The sequence below is a fragment of the Lithobates pipiens genome, unplaced genomic scaffold, assembly GCF_037356315.1.
Source record: "Lithobates pipiens isolate NorthernLeopardFrog02 unplaced genomic scaffold, aLitPip1_a1.2 Scaffold_1, whole genome shotgun sequence".
Classification (NCBI taxonomy): domain Eukaryota; kingdom Metazoa; phylum Chordata; class Amphibia; order Anura; family Ranidae; genus Lithobates; species Lithobates pipiens.
Genome location: NW_027507685.1, coordinates 176275585 through 176295793, shown reverse-complemented (window position 1 = coordinate 176295793; position 20209 = coordinate 176275585). Strand labels below are relative to the sequence as shown.

General features: G+C 45.9%; 1 protein-coding gene across 1 annotated transcript in view; it reads right to left on the bottom strand.

Annotated features, from left to right (window-relative positions):
- Positions 1 to 18309, bottom strand: part of LOC143987577 (uncharacterized) — a 91201-nt gene extending 72892 nt beyond the window's left edge. Inside the window, exon 1 of the mRNA XM_077486410.1 lies at positions 17187 to 18309. Coding sequence (XP_077342536.1) covers positions 17187 to 18309 — 1123 coding nt within the window. The remainder of the gene's footprint in view (positions 1 to 17186) is intronic.
- Positions 18310 to 20209: the final 1900 nt, after the last annotated feature.

Genomic DNA, 20209 nt, shown 5'->3' with positions numbered 1-20209 from the left:
AAGTAGAAATAGGCTAAGCAATATTTTCAAATTAATGCTTGTATGAGATTTTGGTGGTTGGGTTTACATCTACGTTAGCAAGCTATGCTTGAGTTTTGGGCTGCTGGGGGGAATTCATCTTATGTACCCCATCAGTGTACACCAATGGTTCTCAACCCTCTCTTCATGTACCCCCAACAGGCCATGTTTTTGGAATTTCTCTTAGATAAAATAGCTGTCCAAAATACCAAGCCATTGACTCTGATTTAAAGCACCTGTGCAAGACAAAGGATAACCTGCAAACATGGCCTGTAGGGGGTACTTGAGGACAGGGTTTAGAACCATTGGTGTACACAGATCTGTACTCCCAAAAATCATTTTAATGACAAATCTCTGTCCAAAACAACTGATTTATAACACATTATTCATTTGTCAAGACTTTAGCTATAATACTTTTTTCTATTAATTGGGTTCTTTTCCCTTTCTGTTTTTTTTTTCCATTGTAGATAGTACTTGGTAGAACTTGGGCACAGACCGCCAGACTTATGGATAATTATAACGTTTTCATTTTTCTGCAACCGTGTGAAGCTGCACTGTCCAGCCATTTTGCAGTATTTGTGGCTGTTGTCTCTCAAATAATATACTCAAATTTATATTTAAAGCTAAAACCTATTTCATCTCTCCCTTTTATATTGTGGGCCAATCAAGCTGCTTACAAATGCATACAGCCTCTGAACAATATTTGTGCCTTTTGTCTCTCAGATAATACACATTCATTTTTATTACAAGGTAAAACCTGCCTTGTTTCTATTAGTTGCCTATTCAAGTGCTCAAATACTGTTATGATGATAGCCAGTTGCTATTAACCACATACCTAAAGTCTATATTTTGAATATTTTGGGAATAATTGCGTATATAAGGATAGGAGGGGCACAGGGAATGGGGGATTTCAGTATTGAAGTGTGCTTGTACACTCTGTTTCGACATTTTAATTTCTTTATCGAAAAAATGTCATGTAGTGGTACTGTGCAAAAAGAAGTTCACAAACGATACTATTAAATTATTTTGTCACTCCCCAATTTGTATGAAGTTGAGGGCTTTAGATGTTTTTTAAGTGTAAAACTTCCTGTAGCTCCCCATGTCTTTCTTAGCAAAGATGTTTTATATAGAGAATAAGATTCAAAATCAAATTAAATATTTTAGAGCAAACTTTTTTAAATCTACCTCTACTGCCTTTCTGTGGAAAAAAATCACTCATTAGTCCATAGAAATAACATTAACCAGGTGCGCATGCGCGGGACTTCCGGAACGAAGCACTAGCCGGGAGCTCCGCACCGCTCCGGTCTTTCGCGGCACCTCACGAGCGCTATAGTACGCAGCCAACTCTGGGGAGACCTCCCCCGTACAGCGGAACACCCCGTGCACCTACACCTATGCCGGGAAAGGTCTCCAAGAAGGACGTTAGCCGTCAGCTGGACTTTGGCCCGAAGGCCCCACAGCCTCCCAAGATGGCGGCCGCCATTCCCACATGCGGTGAGAACGTGACGCTGACTAGCACAGCTACCTATGCTACGATCGCAGCTTTGCCTGTGATCCACCAGCAGAACCCCTTACCCTCTCCAGCTTCCACAGAATCACTCCTGGGCAGACTGCAAACGGAGAATCCATTCTCCCCGCTGGCTAGCACACCTAACAGTGCTGTGGATTCCCTGCTAACCTCCCCCATCCTACCTGATCATCCCCCTGACATGACCCAGCTATTGAACAGCTTCTCTGATATGCTAGCTGTCGGTCTTGCCCAAAACGCTGCACAAATCACCTCTGCCATTAAAGCTGACATCCAGAGCCTGGGAGCCAGAATGGATGCCATTGAACAAACAGTTGATAATGCAGCTGCTCGCACAGACCAGAACACGGCCTGTATTCAGACCCTACAAGACCAGCTTGACACAGCCCTCTCTAAAATTGACGATTTAGAGAATAGAAGTAGACGTTATAACTTTCGCATCAGAGGCATTCCAGAATCGCAAACAGATACTCAGGCGATTGTCCGAGCTCTAATTAAGGATCTCATCCCTGACATCTCTGAAAGCAGACTTGAGCTTGACAGAGCCCACCGAGTTTTACAGCCCCCCCGCCAGGATGGCCTTCCTCGGGACATTGTGGTCAAGCCGCACTATTATAGTGTTAAAGAGGAAATAATGAAAAGCTCCAGAAACAGGGGAGACATCTCCCTCAACGGCGCCAAAATTCAAATCTTTGCGGACATATCGCCTACTACTATCCAGAAACGAAGAGCCCTCAAACCCCTACTGGATATTCTCTCGCAGAAGATGATCAAATATAGATGGGCCTTCCCTTTCCGTCTGCAGTTTACCTTCAAGGAGAAATCGTATAACATCACGAATTTCCAGAATGGCGAACGTTTACTTCTACACTTGGGGCTCATCTCTCAGGAACTTTCTCCCCAACACATGGAGACCCGTCCGAGTTCCTTCAAGAGGCCATCGCCGACCAGCCCTCTGACCCCCCTCTGGGTTAAACAGCAACCGAAGAGACAGAGGGACGCCGTCCCACCAAGATGAACTCCCGCCCTTCCCGACCCCTTGGGGTCTGACCCTTTCTCTCCACCCTCGCCAGATCTTCTCTGGGCGCAGGATTCCCCAACTCAACCACTGAGTCCACCCGGGACATTTTTCCAGTAACCCTTTATTCCCTGTTTTCTACCCCCCTCCCCCCCCCCCTTCCCCTTTTTTGAATTATCAGGGACATGCATGCACGGCCAAGAACCGTGTTTTCTCAACGTGTCACATTCTGAATCCTGGGGGCCTCCCCCTAGGGACTCTTTTGTTTTCAAATATTTTTTGCTGTTTTGGTTAACAATTTTTTGAAGTTAATGTTATGTTGTTATTTAAAAAGTGCGGACCGCCGCTCGACCGGAGCGGGTATGCCTGCCACTCCACCTGTTGTAGCCCTGGGGATTTATTTTCCCATGGTGGCACCAGGAATGCAACCTTCTAATGGGTTGCCCTTCTACCGATCCCTACAATCCAAAGGGATCCGGAGCAGGCTCCACCCTGCCTTTCCCTTCCATGGGGAACCCAGGTCTCCTTTCTTCCTGGACCTTCCCCCCTTCTCCTCACTCTTTTCTTTCCTTTTCTGGTTTCCCTTTCTTCTCTCTACTCATTTGTCTTCTCCCCCACAGATGCCTTCAAGGAGAGCTGGACGTTTTGAACCTCCCCGGTTTACGAGAACAGAACTTGCCCTCAACCTCGAGACCAGGACCCGCTCGGGACAGGTAACCAAAGCCAGCACATGCTCGCACCTTACACCTCATGTCTATGGCTGATGATATACCCCATACACAATCCCTTAAAGTAGCATCCCACAACACCCAAGGTCTAAACTCCCCCATCAAAAGGCGCAAGGCCCTACATAGCTACCATTCTAAGAACTTTGACATTGTTCTTCTACAGGAAACACACTTCCCGAAAAGTTTTAATCCCTCCTTCCTTCACCGTAATTATCCCACCTTTTACCTCGCCAACGCTGACGATAAGAAAAGAGGGGTCGCTATCCTCATTTCTAAACGCACATCCTTTACCCTATCTCATACGATTAGGGACACAGAAGGACGTTACATTCTTGTCAAGGGACTTGTTAATGGGTCTCTTTTCTCCCTCATTTCTTATTACGCCCCTAATAAAGGCCAAACTAGGTTCTTTTCTTCAATGTTGACCTCCCTTTCCCCTCACCTGGAGGGTAAGGTGATTATGGGTGGCGACTCTAATGTCGCCTTCGATCACGTGCTAGACAAGTCCTCCTCGAAGAGGTCTCTCTTGAAGAGGCCTCCCAAGCAGAGTCTTCGCATTGCAAGGCTCTTTCACGCTTTGGGCATGATAGACTCCTGGAGGGAGCTGAATCCCTCAGCCCAAGATTATACGCACTTTTCTGCACCCCATAGTACCTACGCCCGCATAGACCACATTTTCATTCACTCCACTGATATTCCTCTAACCTCCCATGCCGCCATAACTGATGTCCCTTGGTCTGATCACGCAATAGTCTCCTTGAAGATTTCCGGGTGCCTGAATCGAACAACTCCTCCGCAATGGCGGCTGAAAGAGTCCTTGCTTTCTCACCCGGCACACCGCACTAGCCTCGAAATTGACCTAAAAGACTATTTCCGTACTAATGACACTGAGGACATTTCCCCCAGTGTTCTGTGGGGGGCACATAAGGCAGTTATGAGGGGTAAGCTCATTCAGCTCTCCTCCCGCCTTAAACGGGAAAAACAAGCAGACATTGTCAACTTGGAGAAAAACTTCCAGATCCTATGTAAAGAGCACAAAAAACACCCCTCTGCTTCCTCCCTTGCTCGCCTCGATGCTGCCAAGATCGCTCTTAACACCGCCCTCACATCCAGCGCCGAGAACCATACCCGATGGGTGAGCGGTAGATTTTATCTTAATTCAGATAAATTCGGACCACTCCTCGCAGCGAAACTCTCCCCCAAATTTAGAGCTCAGGCCCTCCCAAAAATCAAATCACCATCTGGTGCTCTTACACAAAACCCCAAACATATCCTGAAGGCCTTCCACGAATTTTATGCTAAGCTTTACTCTAGCCCGAACCATATTAGCTCTCAGTCCACCGAAAACTACCTAGATAGCGTCCCTCTCCCAAAGATATCGGACTCTCATCGTTCAATCATGGAGGCCCCCATCTCGGAAACAGAAGTTAGAGCAGTCATTAAAGACCTTAGGAAGGGGTCTGCCCCGGGCCCTGATGGATTTTCAACACATTATTATAAGACCTTTTCCGACATATTATCTCCTTATCTGGCCCGATTTTTTAACTCATTGTCCCAAGCTTCACCCCTAGACCACACAACAAATTTGGCATATATCTCGGTTATCCCTAAACCGGGGAAAGACCAGAGTCTAGTTAGTAACTATAGGCCCATCTCCTTAATCAACAACGATCTGAAAATAATGACCAAAATTCTCTCCAACCGACTGGGATCTTTCATTAGCAATTATATCCATAAGGACCAAGTGGGATTTATTCCCGGAAGACAGGGACCGGACCAGATAAGGAGAGCGGTGGATATTATTTCCCTTCTCAACTCAGGGTGGGACGGAGGGCCTCCTCAGGAGGGCTTCCTTCTTTCTATAGACTTGCAGAAAGCGTTTGACACTATCACATGGCCTTACTTATTTGGCGTTCTACGAAAATGGGGTTTTGGTCCCCACTTCACTCACCTCCTAGGGGCTCTCTACTCTCACCCTCGGGCACAGGTTAGACTCCAGGGCCACCTCTCAGACCCCTTCCTAATCAGTAAAGGAACCAGACAGGGATGCCCACTCTCCCCCCTTCTCTTCGCCATTGGTATTGAAACATTAGCTATATCCATCAGGAATCATCCGGACATTCAGGGAGTACGTTGTGGCAATACGATTCACAAATGCGCTCTGTTCGCAGACGACGTCCTCCTTTTTATTACCTCCCCCACAGTCTCGACCCCTCATGTCCTTCAACTCCTCCAAGAATTCGGACAAGCCTCAGGACTCCAAGTTAATATGGCCAAGTCAACAGCCCTCAATGTTTCCTTAACCCCTGAAGTAGTAAATAGGCTAAAAGAACACTTCCCTTTCGCCTGGAGCTCTCCCTCTATCCCATACCTAGGGATTCAACTTACATCTAACTTTGGCCAGTTGTTCCACCAGAATTACCCACCCATGATCAAAAAACTTAAAAATGATCTTGAACAATGGTCCCTTCATAAGATATCCTGGATAGGGAAAATTAACGCTGTAAAAATGACCCTTCTTCCTAGGTTACTGTACCTCTTCCGCTCTCTACCCATTCCGGTACCTAAGTCTCTTATACAGAACCTTCAATCGGCAATTATTAAATTTACCTGGGGCAAATCCAACCACAGACTCCCCAAGAAAACATTATTTAGACCCAGAAGAAAAGGCGGTCTAGGTCTGCCCAATCTATGGTGGTATTACCAAGCAGCACAACTCTGCCAGATATCTAATGTTTACTCAAGCGGGCCTAAACCCGAATGGATAGAGATGGAAAGACAGGCTATCCCTAAATTTACTATCGATTACCTCTTATGGCGCCCTCCAAAATCTAGACCCCCAGTCATGTCTCCTACCCTCTCTCACTCCCTTGCTCTTTGTGATAAGATTTACAAGTCCACTACGCTTACCTCCAGGTGGCAACCTCTCGCACATATCTTCAATAACCCCTCATTTCAGCCGGGGCTGAATATCAAAGCATTCCAATGGTGGATAGACAAAGGTCTTTATAGAATAGGACATTATCTTAATCCGGCAGGACCACTTAAGTTGAAACAATGCATCTCTAAGTTGGAGATGCCTCCTACAGAAAGGTTCCGGTTCCAACAATTATCCCACTTTCTGCATAAACTAACTTCCCAATACCCCCTTCCCCTCACAGTTTCGCCTTACGAACTCTGGTGTTCTTCAGCCATAGACATGAGGGGAGGGATTTCGCTGATATATTCGGCATTTGCCGAACCAACGGATAAAGCGCAGTACATGCTGAGCTGGGAACACGACCTAGGAATCGAGTGGGACCTGGACTCCTGGCACACCCATTTCAATACTGCATTTAAGGGGATCCTCAACACATCTCTGGTGGAGGCGGACGTCAAAGTCCTTACCCGTTGGTACCTTGTACCCACACGCCTTGCTAAGTTTTACCCTCAATCCTCCCCCTTATGTTTCAGAGGGTGTGGGCACCTGGGATCGCTCATTCACATATTGTGGGAGTGTCCCAGGATTAGAAACTTTTGGAATAAGACGTTTGCACTGATCCGCAAGGTCACCGGCCAAGCAGCTCCCCAATCCCCAACATTCGCCCTCTTAAATGAAGGAATCCCCCACATCTCCAAACATACTCAGTCTTTGATTCACTTCATCCTATTGGGTGCTAAATTGACTATAACCAGGTCCTGGAAATCCCCTAGGGTTTCCTTCCCGAATCTGAAACAAAAAATTACCTGGATTATGTTTCAAGAAAAAATTTCCTACACTATTCTGGACAAAACGAGTAAATTTAAAAGGGTTTGGGAGCCCTGGGCTAGTCACATTGGGATCCTTATTTAGTTTTTGGTCTCGGTGTTTTGTTCTAGAGATTGCTCTATATTTTGAGCTACTCTCCCTTCTGTTCGCCTCCGGCTCTCCTTGACCCAGGCTCATTCAGTTTATCATGGTTCCCTCCCCCTCTTCCCCTCTCCTTTTCTCTTTCTTTCTTTCTCCTTCTTGTCCCTCCCCTCCCCCTCCCCCTGGTCAGGCCAGGCTGAGGGGGGGTGGGGGACGCTTTCCTGAACATGCTCTGGCTTAACAATTATATTTAGGCATGTATTTTTATAACAATATCCTTTGTTTGCTTGGCTCTCCCAGGGGCCTGACATCATGTCCAGCTGGGAGCTATGCCTTTGAACAGGACCCCCTTGGGGACTTCCCCAGGTTCTTCCTATTAGTTTTTATGTTAGTCATGTTTTCAGTTTACACTAAACGGGGTATGATGTGACCTGACATTAGCTTATCCTCGGTCCCAGGTGAGCCATGGGGCTCCGACACAGTGAGATCCCTGTCGGGGTGTCGGGGCACCAGGCCGCCGGGAGAGGGGGTTCATTTATGCTTATTATTTTTTAATTTGTCTTTTCTTTTGAGCACGCCTAGTACTCCTAGTTCCTTTTCCCTGTCACATCTCTACCATGGTTTTCTTCAGGAGTTTATTTTTCACTTTAGTTGTGCAGGTTAAACTATACTCCTGACCCACCCCGGTACTAGGTTCTCCCTGCTGTTACCCCTATAGTTTTATACCTGATGACGGAGTAAGAAACTTACTCCATATTGTTCATGTGTACAACCTGTTGTGTTATCTATTCTTTTTTTTTTATGGCTTTCCCCTGCGTGGGAGCTTCAACTCTGTTATGCCAACTTTTTTTCAATAAAACTCTTTTAAACTTAAAAAAAAAAAAAAAAAGAAATAACATTAACCAGTTGCAAATGAACTGTGTTCAGCCAAACTAAGTCAATCTGCCTTTATTAAAAACTCTACCTTTTGCATCGTTTAATTTATCTCCTACATTTTAATTAACTGAAAAATGAACCTGAACTGGTCGAACAGGGTATAATTTTGTGTGATACATTTTCGCAATTTGATGATTATATTAAGTGGAGTGCACAAATCACACAGATTAGAAATTACTGGAAGTTGGATTGTCTGCAATAAGACATGGATGATTTTAAAAGTACTTTTCTTGCTTCTTTTCAATTAATGAGCAAATGGAATGGCCTAAACTCTTCAATTTGAAGCCAGATTGCAAATAAAAAGACGCATTGACATTTAAAGTATAAAATTCTATATATGTGTTCATAGATAGACTTATCATCATAAAACACATACATTTAAATACAAATTTGAAAAAAAAAAGGGCAGACTTGATGGACCACTTGGTCCTTTTCTGTCATCACTCTTCTATGTTTCTAAAAATCAAGTTTCTTTAAGCCCTTGTACACACGGTCGGACATTCCGACAACAAAATCCATTGAATTTTGTCCGACGGATTTTGTCCGAAACTGGTGTTGCATACACATGGTCGGACAAAGTTGTCAGAAAATCAAATCGTTCATAACGTGATGACGTAATTTAATTACTACAGGACTACGTTCAGGCTAGTAGCCAATAGCTTTGGTCTAGGAATTTGATCTGAGCATGCGTGGCACTTTGTCCATTCGGAATTCTCTACAAACAATTGGACAAAGTCCGAAAATTTTATAGCCCAGCTCTAAAATTTTGTCGGACGGATATTCCGATGGAAACAGTCCGATGGAGCCCACACACGGTCGGATTATCCGACAACATGGTCCGATCGGACATTTTCCGTCGGAATGTCTGACCGTGAGTACAAGGGCTTACAAAGCTCACTATCAGGGCAAGGTTTTGGTGATGTCCAGTGGTGCGATGAAAGCTATAAATCCACAACAATCCAGACCTAAAATACTTTCAGACACCTTGAAAATGGTACCTAAAGCAAAGTTATGCATGATTTTTGTACCATAAGCTACAGTGCCTTGCGAAAGTATTCGGCCCCCTTGAACTTTTCAACCTTTTGCCACATTTCAAGCTTCAAACATAAAGATATAACATTTCAATTTTTTGTGAAGAATCACCAACAAGTGGGACACAATTGTGAAGTGGAACGAAATCTATTGGATAATTTAAACTTTTTTAGCAAATAAAAAACTGAAAAGTGGTGCGTGCAAAATTATTCGGCCCCTTTACTTTCTTTTTTTTTTTTTTTTTTTTTTAAGTTTCAAAAGTTTTTTTATTGAAGTAATGAAAAAACAACATAGACTTATCTCCCGCGCAGGGGATTTCTGGAAATATATTGCTAGACAGGTATGACAGAGAATAAAAAACGAGTGTAAGACCCTTCCTAATGAGGAAGAGGCTCCATGCCTAACAACATAAAGACCGTCTAATGGGTAATAACCAGTATTCCGAGCAATTATAAACAAGAAAAGAAAATCTTCCAGACAAAAAAGAATAGTCCATCTAAAGGTAAAAATTAACATAAGAGCCAGTGGAGAAAACCGCTAGGCGGACCGAGGCCCCGACACCCCAACTGGGAGCACGCTGTGTCGGAGTCTCAGAACCCCCCAAACCTGACGATGGAACGGGAGGCCTTATTGCCTAACCTTAGCGTATAATGTCTGGGTTAAGTGACGTTAAATGAACTTGGTAGGGGCCTCTGAAAGTCCCAACTGCTAACATAGCTTCAGACAACGTGTGAAGATAAGACCCAGAAACGGTAAGACCGATAGTGCAAAGCTAGTGAGTTTAAGGCCATGAGGAAATAAAACTGCCATGACCTGTCCTAAGAACTAACATTCCCCAGAACCCAGTCCAGCTGGGCTTGAAGGAGGAGATGACAAAGACGAGAGAGCAGGGCCGGCGCTACCACTAGGCGAAGTAGGCAGCCGCCTAGGGCGCACTACCACCTAGGGCGCAACTACGGCCTCTGCCCAGTGTGAGCTCCTCTTCTGCTCTCTCGCCCCCCCTGTGGTGTTCCACCGGCGCCACCAATCCCCCATGTTTCCCGCTGAGCGCCCCACCGTACTCATCTCACAGCGCCGCTCCGGGACTCCTTTGCTCCAGCCTGTCCCTCTGGAGCGGCGCTGTGTGTCTGTGTGAGTGCAGCGGAGGGGCGGGGCTCGGCGGAGATGGGAGCTTCGAGAGGTCGGTCAGCTGACCTCCTGCCCGGCGGGGACATCATGGAGCGGGGTTGACGGCGCTGGCCTGGTCCCGGCGGGGATATGATGGAGGCGGAGCGGATGGATGGCGCTGGTGTGGCCCCGGCGGAGCGGGTGGACGGCGCTGGTGTGGCCCCGGCGGAGCGGATGGATGGCGCTGGCGTGGCCCCGGCGGAGCGGGTGGACGGCGCTGGCAGTGCGGAGGAGTCGGAGAGGCCCGGTGGGATGATGGTCGCTGAAGGCAGCATCAAAGAGCAGAGGTAAGGAGGAGGATGGATCCATTGAGCTGTATGGAGGGGGTTTGTGTGTGAGTAATGCAGGAAGTAGGAGTCAGGTAGGTCAGTGTGATGTGTGTCAGTGTCATGCCAGTGTGCTGTGTCTGTGTATGTGTCATGTCAGTGTGATGTGTCTGTGTATGTGTCATGTCAGTGTGATGTGTCTGTGTATGTGTCATGTAAGTGTGATGTGTCTGTGTGTGTGTCATGTCAGTGTGATGTGTCTGTGTATGTGTCATGTCAGTGTGATGTGTCTGTGTATGTGTCATGTCAGTGTGATGTGTCTGTGTATGTGTCATGTCAGTGTGATGTGTCTGTGTATGTGTCATGTCAGTGTGATGTGTCTGTTTATGTGTCATGTCAGTGTGATGTGTCTGTGTATGTGTCATGTCAGTGTGGTGTGTCTGTGTATGTGTCATGTCAGTGTGATGTGTCTGTGTATGTGTCATGCCAGTGTGATGTGTCAGTGTATGTGTCATGTCAGTGTGATGTGTCTGTGTATGTGTCATGTCAGTGTGATGTGTCTGTGTATGTGTCATGTCAGTGTGATGTGTCTGTGTATGTGTCATGCCAGTGTGACGTGTCAGTGTATGTGTCGTGTCAGTGTATGTGTCATGTCAGTGTAATGTGTCAGTGTATGTGTCATGCCAGTGTGATGTGTCAGTGTATGTGTCGTGTCAGTGTATGTGTCATGTCAGTGTGATGTGTCTGTGTATGTGTCATGTCAGTGTGATGCGTCTGTGTATGTGTCATGTCAGTGTGATGTGTCTGTTTATGTGTCATGTCAGTAAGGTGTGTCTGTGCATGTGTCATGTCAGTGTGATGTGTCTGTGTATGTGTCATGCCAGTGTGATGTGTCAGTGTATGTGTCGTGTCAGTGTATGTGTCATGTCAGTGTATGTGTCATGTCAGTGTAATGTGTCAGTGTATGTGTCATGCCAGTGTGATGTGTCAGTGTATGTGTCGTGTCAGTGTATGTGTCATGTCAATGTGATGTGTCTGTGTATGTGTCATGTCAGTGTGATGTGTCTGTGTATGTGTCGTGTCAGTGTATGTGTCATGTCAGTGTAATGTGTCAGTGTATGTGTCATGTCAGTGTAATGTGTCTGTGTCTGTGTATGTGTCATGTCAGTGTGATGTGTCAGTGTATGTGTCATGTCAGTGTAATGTGTCAGTGTATGTGTCATGTCAGTGTAATGTGTCAGTGTATGTGTCATGCCAGTGTGATGTGTCAGTGTATGTGTCGTGTCTGTGTATGTGTCATGTCAGTGTAATGTGTCAGTGTATGTGTCATGTCAGTGTAATGTGTCTGTGTATGTGTCATGTCAGTGTGATGTGTCTGTGTATGTGTCATGTCAGTGTGATGTGTCTGTGTATGTGTCATGTCAGTGTGGTGTGTCTGTGTATGTGTCATGTCAGTGTGATGTGTCTGTGTATGTGTCATGCCAGTGTAATGTGTCAGTGTATGTGTCGTGTCAGTGTGATGTGTCAGTGTATGTGTCATGTCAGTGTGATGTGTCTGTGTCTGTGTCATGTCAGTGTGATGTGTCTGTGTATGTGTCATGTCAGTGTGATGTGTCTGTGTATGTGTCATGCCAGTGTGATGTGTCTGTGTATGTGTCATGCCAGTGTGATGTGTCTGTGTATGTGTCATGCCAGTGTGATGTGTCAGTGTATGTGTCATGCCAGTGTGATGTGTCAGTGTATGTGTCATGCCAGTGTGATGTGTCGTGTCAGTGTATGTGTCGTGTCAGTGTATGTGTCGTGTCAGTGTAATGTGTCAGTGTATGTGTCGTGTCAGTGTATGTGTCATGTCAGTGTATGCGTCAGTGTATGCGTCAGTGTATGCGTCAGTGCCATTGTATGTGTCAGGGTATGTGTTTTCAAGGTATGTGTTTTCAGGGTATGTGTTTTCAGGGTATGTGTTTTCAGGGTATGTGTTTTTAGTGTAGGTGTCAGCGTGATGGTCACTGTAGGTGTCAGCGTGATGGTCAGTGTAGGTGTCAGCGTGATGGTCAGTGTAGGTGTCAGCGTGATGGTCAGTGTAGGTGTCAGCGTGATGGTCAGTGTAATTGGCAGTGTAGGTGCCAGGTGGGTTGGTGTAGGTGCCAGGTGGGTCGGTGTAATTATCAGGTGGGTCAGTGTAGGGGTCAGTGTGATGTGAGTAGTGCAGGAAGTAAGAGTCAGGTGGATTAGTTTATGTGTCAGGGGGTCAGTGTAGGGGTCAGATAGGTCATGTGTAGCAAGGGCAGGGTAAGGTGGAGTCATGGGCGCAGCCGGGGGGGGGGGGGGGGGGGCTGGGGGGCAAAATTAGGTTTTCGCCTAGGGTGTCAACGATCCTTGCACCAGCCCTGCGAGAGAGAGATAGGAAAGAATAGAAAAGAGAGGGAGGGAAGAGAGAAAGAGAGATAGGTGTGCAGAGAGGGGTGCCTAAGCCAAGGAGAGTCGGATCTGGGAGCTAAGCATGAACCGAGCCATGAATCTGGTCTTATATGAGAATATTAACTGTACACGAAAGGCCGCGCTTATGGAGCAGGTCACAGTCACACAGGGATATATGTGAATGCCTGTATCTCCCCCTGACTCTATTGATAATGTATTACTAGTTGCAGTATTTTATGAGGTATAGCAGTGTAGAAAATACATATATAAAAGTTGGACCTATTTATATTAGTCACTATGAGGTTGCTGCCTCCCTAAGAACACAATCTGAAACCCAGGTTATGTTTAAAAGTTAAATGGTAATGATAGGCTAATGGCGCTACCTCAAACCTATTGTTTTTGTGTTTATATCCAACTAATTCTTTCTATTATTCCAAATTCAACCATGTGCCACTACAAATCAGTTATATTCCTTACCCTAAAAAGGTGAACGCGCACAGTTCTTCACTAACGTGATCGAACACTCAATCAGAATCCCTAAAAAACACCCACACTACATGTAAAATCCAAGGATCCCAAACAATATTCAAACTAATTTTGTGATAGTGATTTTTGTGATCCCAAAAAATATATTAGTATACTACACAGCCGACTACCACACACAGTGTGCAAAACCCCTATTCGGGGGAGAAATTACACTTATAATCGCACTGCGTTTGTGCAGTTCCTGTGCAATTGCTATCACTGTGCACAATTTATATTACCACTATAATACCCCGTGGATGAAAAAAATATATTACAATGAAAGAAACAAAAACCACCGAGACCATGAAAAATACAAAAAATATAAGACTATAAAAATTATAAAAATAGAAAAGTCAAAGGCAAAAAAATAAAAAAATAAAAAAATAATAATAATATAATAAATAAATGTGCGGGGTGATTCCTAACCCCCTTTCGAATGTGAAAAATACAAAAACCTAAAAAAAGGTGTAAATAGAATCCAAAAAATATCAATAGATTTATGTATCTATATATATAAGGTCCACAAGAAGTCTCTTATCATGTGCTTTCAACCATGCGATTATTCTTTTTCAAATAACAGGAAGGTGACTTTTGTGATTAAGCCTGCTTATTGGTGACTTCCGTGCTCGTTCCCCCTCAAGGGTCCCCACTCACCGAATCCACGCACCCCCTAGGGGGTATATTGCCTGTAATCTGTGCTCCACTAGGTTGAGGATTCTTCTGATTAGCTCTATCTTCAGCTGGTCTTCCCCAGGGTTTATTGGAAATGATGAGAGAAGGAGGCTTTGTTATCCGCCAATAGGTCCTCAAAAAAGAAAAAATCTGCTCATGGTGTAGTATTCTCAATAACGGACCACTTGAGAGAAAGGGAAACGGGCTACAAAAAAAGTTCTTCAAAAATAGGCTTTCCCAAAAAAATAGCTTCTGCAATAATTTATATACCTTATTAATATGTATATAGCAGAGGACTAATGGTCACTCAAAATATGCTTTATTACAAAAATGTTATATAATTACAAAAAAGAGAGAGAGCTTTCGCATATGCTAAAAAATTAGTTTACAGTGCTTAGTGCAAAGAAACGCTTTTTTACAAAAATGTCCCTTTAAACCAGAAATGGGATCTACAGCAATTGCACTATAAGCCTGTAAATTTAGTATATATATATATACCAATAATGCATCTCAGAAAAGTTTAACAAAAAATGGCAAAAACAAAAATAAAATAAAAACCCGAACAGCAGGAAAATATTAAAAAATAAAAAGTAAAAAATAAAATATATCTTAAAAACAACAGTCCTTTTTAGTGCAAACCAGCGCTATACACAGTTGTATGGAGCCTAAGTACCCAATTTTCTGGGGGGTCCCGTTTGTTTCTGCGCGTTCACCTTTTTAGGGTAAGGAATATAACTGATTTGTAGTGGCACATGGTTGAATTTGGAATAATAGAAAGAATTAGTTGGATATAAACACAAAAACAATAGGTTTGAGGTAGCGCCATTAGCCTATCATTACCATTTATATGAGAATATATAAGTTGGCCCAAGGTTCCCACACCCGTTTAAATTTGTCTATTTTGTCTAGAATTGAATGAGAAGTTTTTTCGTGGAACATAATCCAAGTAATTTTTTGTTTAAGTAATGGGAAGGAAACCCTGGGGGACTTCCAAGATCTGGCTATTGTCATTTTAGCTCCAATGAAGAAAAAGTGGATCAGGACTCGGCTATGTTTGGGGGTTAGAGGTATCGATTGATTCAGGAGGGCGATTGCTGGGGATTGAGGAATAGCATGACCAGTGACTTTACGAATTAGGCCAAAGGTCTTGTTCCAAAAGTTTCTGATTCTGGGGCATTCCCACAGGATGTGGAGGAGCGACCCTAGATGGCCGCAGCCCCTAAAACATAGGGGTGAGGACTGGGGGTAAAATTTAGCTAGACGGGTCGGGACCAGGTACCAGCGGGTGAAAACTTTAATGTCTGCCTCCATCAGGGAAGTGTTGAGGATCCCCCTGAAGGCAGTCGATAAGTGGGAGTGCCAAGAGTCCAAGTCCCACTCAATACCCAGATCGCGCTCCCAGCTCAGCATGTATTGCGCTTTTTCCTTTGGATCGGCCAAAGCAGAGTAAATCAGAGAGATGCCCCCCCTCACGTTCATGGCTGACGAGCACCAGAGTTCATACGGGGAAACATAGAGGGGGAGGGGATGGTGGGAAGTCAGAGTGTGTAAGAAATGGGCTATTTGATGGAACCTAAATCTTTCTGAGTCCGGCATCTCCAGTTTAGAGATGCAGTGACCAAGTTTGAGTGGCCCAGACGGATTGAGAAACTATTCTATAGAGGCCTTTGTCTATCCACCACTGGAACGCCCTAATATCCATCCCTGGTGGAAATGAGGGGTTATTGAAGAGATGCGTGAGAGGTTGCCACTTTGAGGTGAGGATGTTGGATTTATAAACCGTGTCGCATAAAGTGAAGGAGTGGGAGAGGGTAGGGGCCATGATCGGGGGTCTAGATTTCGGGGGGCTCCACATCAGAAAATCAATAGTGTGCTTAGGGATAGCTTGTCTTTCCATTTCTAGCCATTCAGGCTTTGGACCTCTCGAATACGTTAGAAATCTGGCAGAGTTGCGCCGCCTGGTAGTACCACCAGAGGTTAGGTAACCCAAGTCCGCCCTTCCGTCTAGGTCTAAATAACGTTGTCTTGGGGAGTCTGTGGTTAGACTTGCCCCAGGTAAATCTAATAATCGCTGACTGTAGGGTTTGGATGTGGGATTTGGGGACCGGTATCGGTAGTGAACGGAAGAGGTACAATAACCTAGGGAGGAGAGTCATCTTGATGGCATTGACCCTCCCTATCCATGACAGCTTGTGGAGGGAACATTGCTCAAGGTCCTTTTTGAGTTTCTTAAACATGGGCGGGTAGTTATGTTTGTATAAATGTTCGATGGTGGGCGTGAGCTGGACCCCTAAATAGGGAATGGAAGAAGTGCTCCAGGAAAATGGGATGTGCTCCTTGAGCCTGTTTACTAGGTCTGGGGGTACAGATACATTGAGGGCTGTCGATTTGGCCATATTAACATGCAGCCCGGAAACCTCTCCAAATTTTTGGAGGAGTTGGAGGATGTTAGGAGTAGAGGTGAGGGGAGAGGTTACGAAGAGGAGGACATCGTCCGCAAACAAGGCGCATTTATGTGTTGATTTTCCGCATTTAACTCCCTGAATGTCTGGGTGATTCCTAATGGAAATAGCTAAGGTTTCGATGCCAATGGCGAAGAGGAGGGGGGATAGCGGGCAGCCCTGTCTAGTGCCTTTACGAATCAAAAAGGGTTCTAAAAGGTGGCCCTGGAGTCTGACCCGTGCCCTGGGTTGGGAATAAAGGGCTTCCAGGAGGAGAATAAAGTGTGGGCCAAAGCCCCATCTTTCTAGCACGCCGAATAAGTACGGCCAAGTGATAGTGTTGAATGCTTTTTGCAAATCTATAGAGAGGAGGAAGCCCTCCTGTGAGGAACCCCCGTCCCACCCCGATTTAAGTAGAGAAATAACGTCTACCGCTCTTCTTATCTGGTCCGGTCCCTGCCTCCCTGGGATGAAGCCAACCTGGTCCTTATGGACATATGCCCCAATAAAAGAACCCAAACGGTTCGAGAGAATTTTCGTCATTATTTTCAAATCGTTATTAATCAACGAGATAGGTCTGTAGTTGCTGACCAGGCTCTGGTCTTTACCCAGTTTTGGGATGACTGAGATGTATGCTAAGTTGGCTTCGGGGTCTAAGAGTGACGCTCGGTTCAGGGAATTGAAGAACCGGGCCAGATAAGGGGACAGAACCTCAGAGAAGGTCTTATAATATGGTGTTGAAAACCCATCTGGTCCAGGGGCCGAGCCATTCTTAAGGTTTTTAATGACTGCTTTAATTTCTGCTTCTGAAATGGGGGCTTCCATCATTGAACGGTGTGCTTCCGAGATCTTGGGAAGAGGATTATTATCCATGAAAGTTTTAGACAACTGTGTGTTGTCCGGGTCTGGGCTAGAATAAAGCTTTGAGTAGAATGCATGGAACGCATTCAGAATATGTTTTGGGTTTTGTGTGAGGGAGCTAGAAAGAGATTTGATTTTAGGGAGAGCCTGGGTTCTAAATTTAGGAGACAGCTTCGCAGCGAGGAGAGGGCCGAATTTGTCCGAATTGAGATAAAATCTGCCATGCACCCATTGCATATGCTTTTCAGCACTAGAGGTAAGGGCAGTGTTGAGGACGATTTTGGCTGCATCCAAAAGAGCCAGGGAAGAGGCCGTGGGACGTTTCTTGTGCGCTTTACTTAATGCCTGAAAATTTTTCTCTAGGTTAATAATGTCAATTTGTTTTTCGCGTTTAAGACGCGAGGCTAGTTGTATAAATTTGCCCCTCATAAAACTGTCTTCAATATCATTTATGCGAAAGTATTCCTTGAGGTCAATTTCAAGGGCAGTACGATGAGCTGGGTTGGATAGCAATGCTTCCTTCAACCGCCATAGTGGGGTATTCGCTTGGGAGAGGCAACCCGAGATTTTCAGGAGAACCAATGAATGGTCCGACCAAGGCATCTCAACTATAGTGGCGTGAGATGCCAGGTGGATGTCAGAGGAATGCAGAAAGATATGGTCGATACGGGCATAAGTCCTATGTGGAGCAGAATAGTGGGTGTAGTCCTGGGCTGAGGGATTAAGTTCTCTCCAGGAGTCAATCATACCCAAGGCATGAAAGAGCCTAGCAATGCTGAGACTCTGTTTGGGAGGTCTTTTCAGGAGGGCTTTATTATGGGCAGATTTGTCTAGCACATGATCGAAGGCGACATTAGAGTCGCCACCCATGAGCACTTTACCTTCCAAATGTGGGGAAAGAGAGGTTAGCATGGAGGAAAAGAATTGAGTTTGGCCCTTGTTGGGAGCATAATATGACACGATAGAGAAGAGTGATCCATTAATATGTCCTTTGACTAATATATATCTTCCCTCCTCATCCCTGATAACTTGGGACAGGGCGAAAGGGGTGCGTTTTGAAATAAGGACAGCTACTCCCCTCTTCTTGTCATCAGCATTGGCCAGAAAAAAGGTAGGGTAGTTTCGGTGCAGGAAGGAGGGGTTAAAGCTTTTAGGAAAATGCGTCTCCTGGATGAGGACGATGTCCAAGCTCTTGGAGTGGTAGCTGTGTAGGGCTTTGCGCCTTTTCATAGGGGAGTTTAGGCCCTGAGTGTTATGAGATGCAATCTTAAGTGGATGTTGTTTGGGGTCGTCATCAGCCATGGACATGAGGGAGAGAGTGCGAACACATGCTGGCATTGATTACCTGATCCAAGTGACCAATGGTCCCGATCCGGGGGATGCGACCTTGACCCAGTATCCAAAGGGGTATGAACCAACTTACTCTCCTTGGAGGCACCTGAGGGGGAAGAGACACGTAAGTACCAGGAAGAAGGGAAGGACAAAGAAAGAGGGAGAGCCCAGACGGAAAAGATATCTGGGCTCCCCGGGGGGGGGGGAGTGGCAGGTCCAAACCTGCTCCGATACCCTCTGAATTGCAGGGATCGGTAGGAGGGCAACCCTCAGCGGGGTTGCGGTCCTGATGTCACCAAGGGGGGGTGAGGCCCCAGGGTCACAGCAGGTGGAGTGGCAAGCAGGCCCGCTCCAGCCGCGAGGCACTCGCCATCTGTAAAATGACACCTAAAATAAAACGTAGTTAACATAGAAACGTAATTAACATATAGGAAGGGCAACTTTAACATACACATAGTAACCATAACACAGGGGGAGGCCCCTAGGGAGGAATTATTTCCTCTTTAACCCCATAGAAGTGTGGCTTGACTACAATGTCCCGAGGGAGGCCATCTTTACGGGGGGTTGCAAAACTCTGTGTGCTCTGTCCAATTCAAGCCTCTGGTCTGGGATGTCAGGGATAATTTCTTTAATCAGGGCTTTAACAGTGTCATGTACATCCTCTTGCGATTCCAGAATCCCTCTGATGCGAAAGTTGTATCGCCTGCTTCTGTTCTCTAAATCGTCGATTTTCGATAGGACAGTGTCTAGCTGGTCTTGGAGAGTCTGAATACAAGCAGTGTTCTGATTTGTGCGGGCTGCGTTTTCATCCATTGTCTGCTCAATGACATAAATTCTGGTTCCCAAGCTCTGGATGTCAGCCTTAATAGCTGATGTGATCTGAGCAGCATTCTGGGCCAGACCCACTGCCAGCATGTCAGAGAAACTGTTCAGGAGCTGTGTCACGTCAGGGGGGTAGATGGGCTGAATGGGGGAAGCTTGTGGAGAATCAGCCATGCAGCTGGGGGCGTTAGACAGCGGGGAGAATGGATTCTCGGTCTGCAGCCTGCCCAGGAGAGATTCTGTGGATGCAGGAGAAGGGGAGGGGTTCTGTGGGTTACTCACAGGCACAGATGGAGTTGTCCCAGGGGTTGTCATGATTGTGGGGATTGCGGCCTCACCGCATGTTGTTTTAGTGGCCGCCATCTTGGAAGGCTGGGGGCCCATCAGGCCGAAATGTAATTTGCGGCTAACATCCTTCTTATCGGTATTCCCCGACATTCAGAAAGTTGCCCTGAATCTTCCAGTGCACGGGGAGGGTCTCCCCGTAGGTGTCCGCTGGGGATAGCAAGGGGAATGTGCCGCGGATGGCCGGAGCGGTGCGGAGCTCCCGTTCAGAGCGTCTTCCCGGACGTCCCGCGCATGCGCATGCGCACCCCGCCCCTTTACTTTCAGTGCA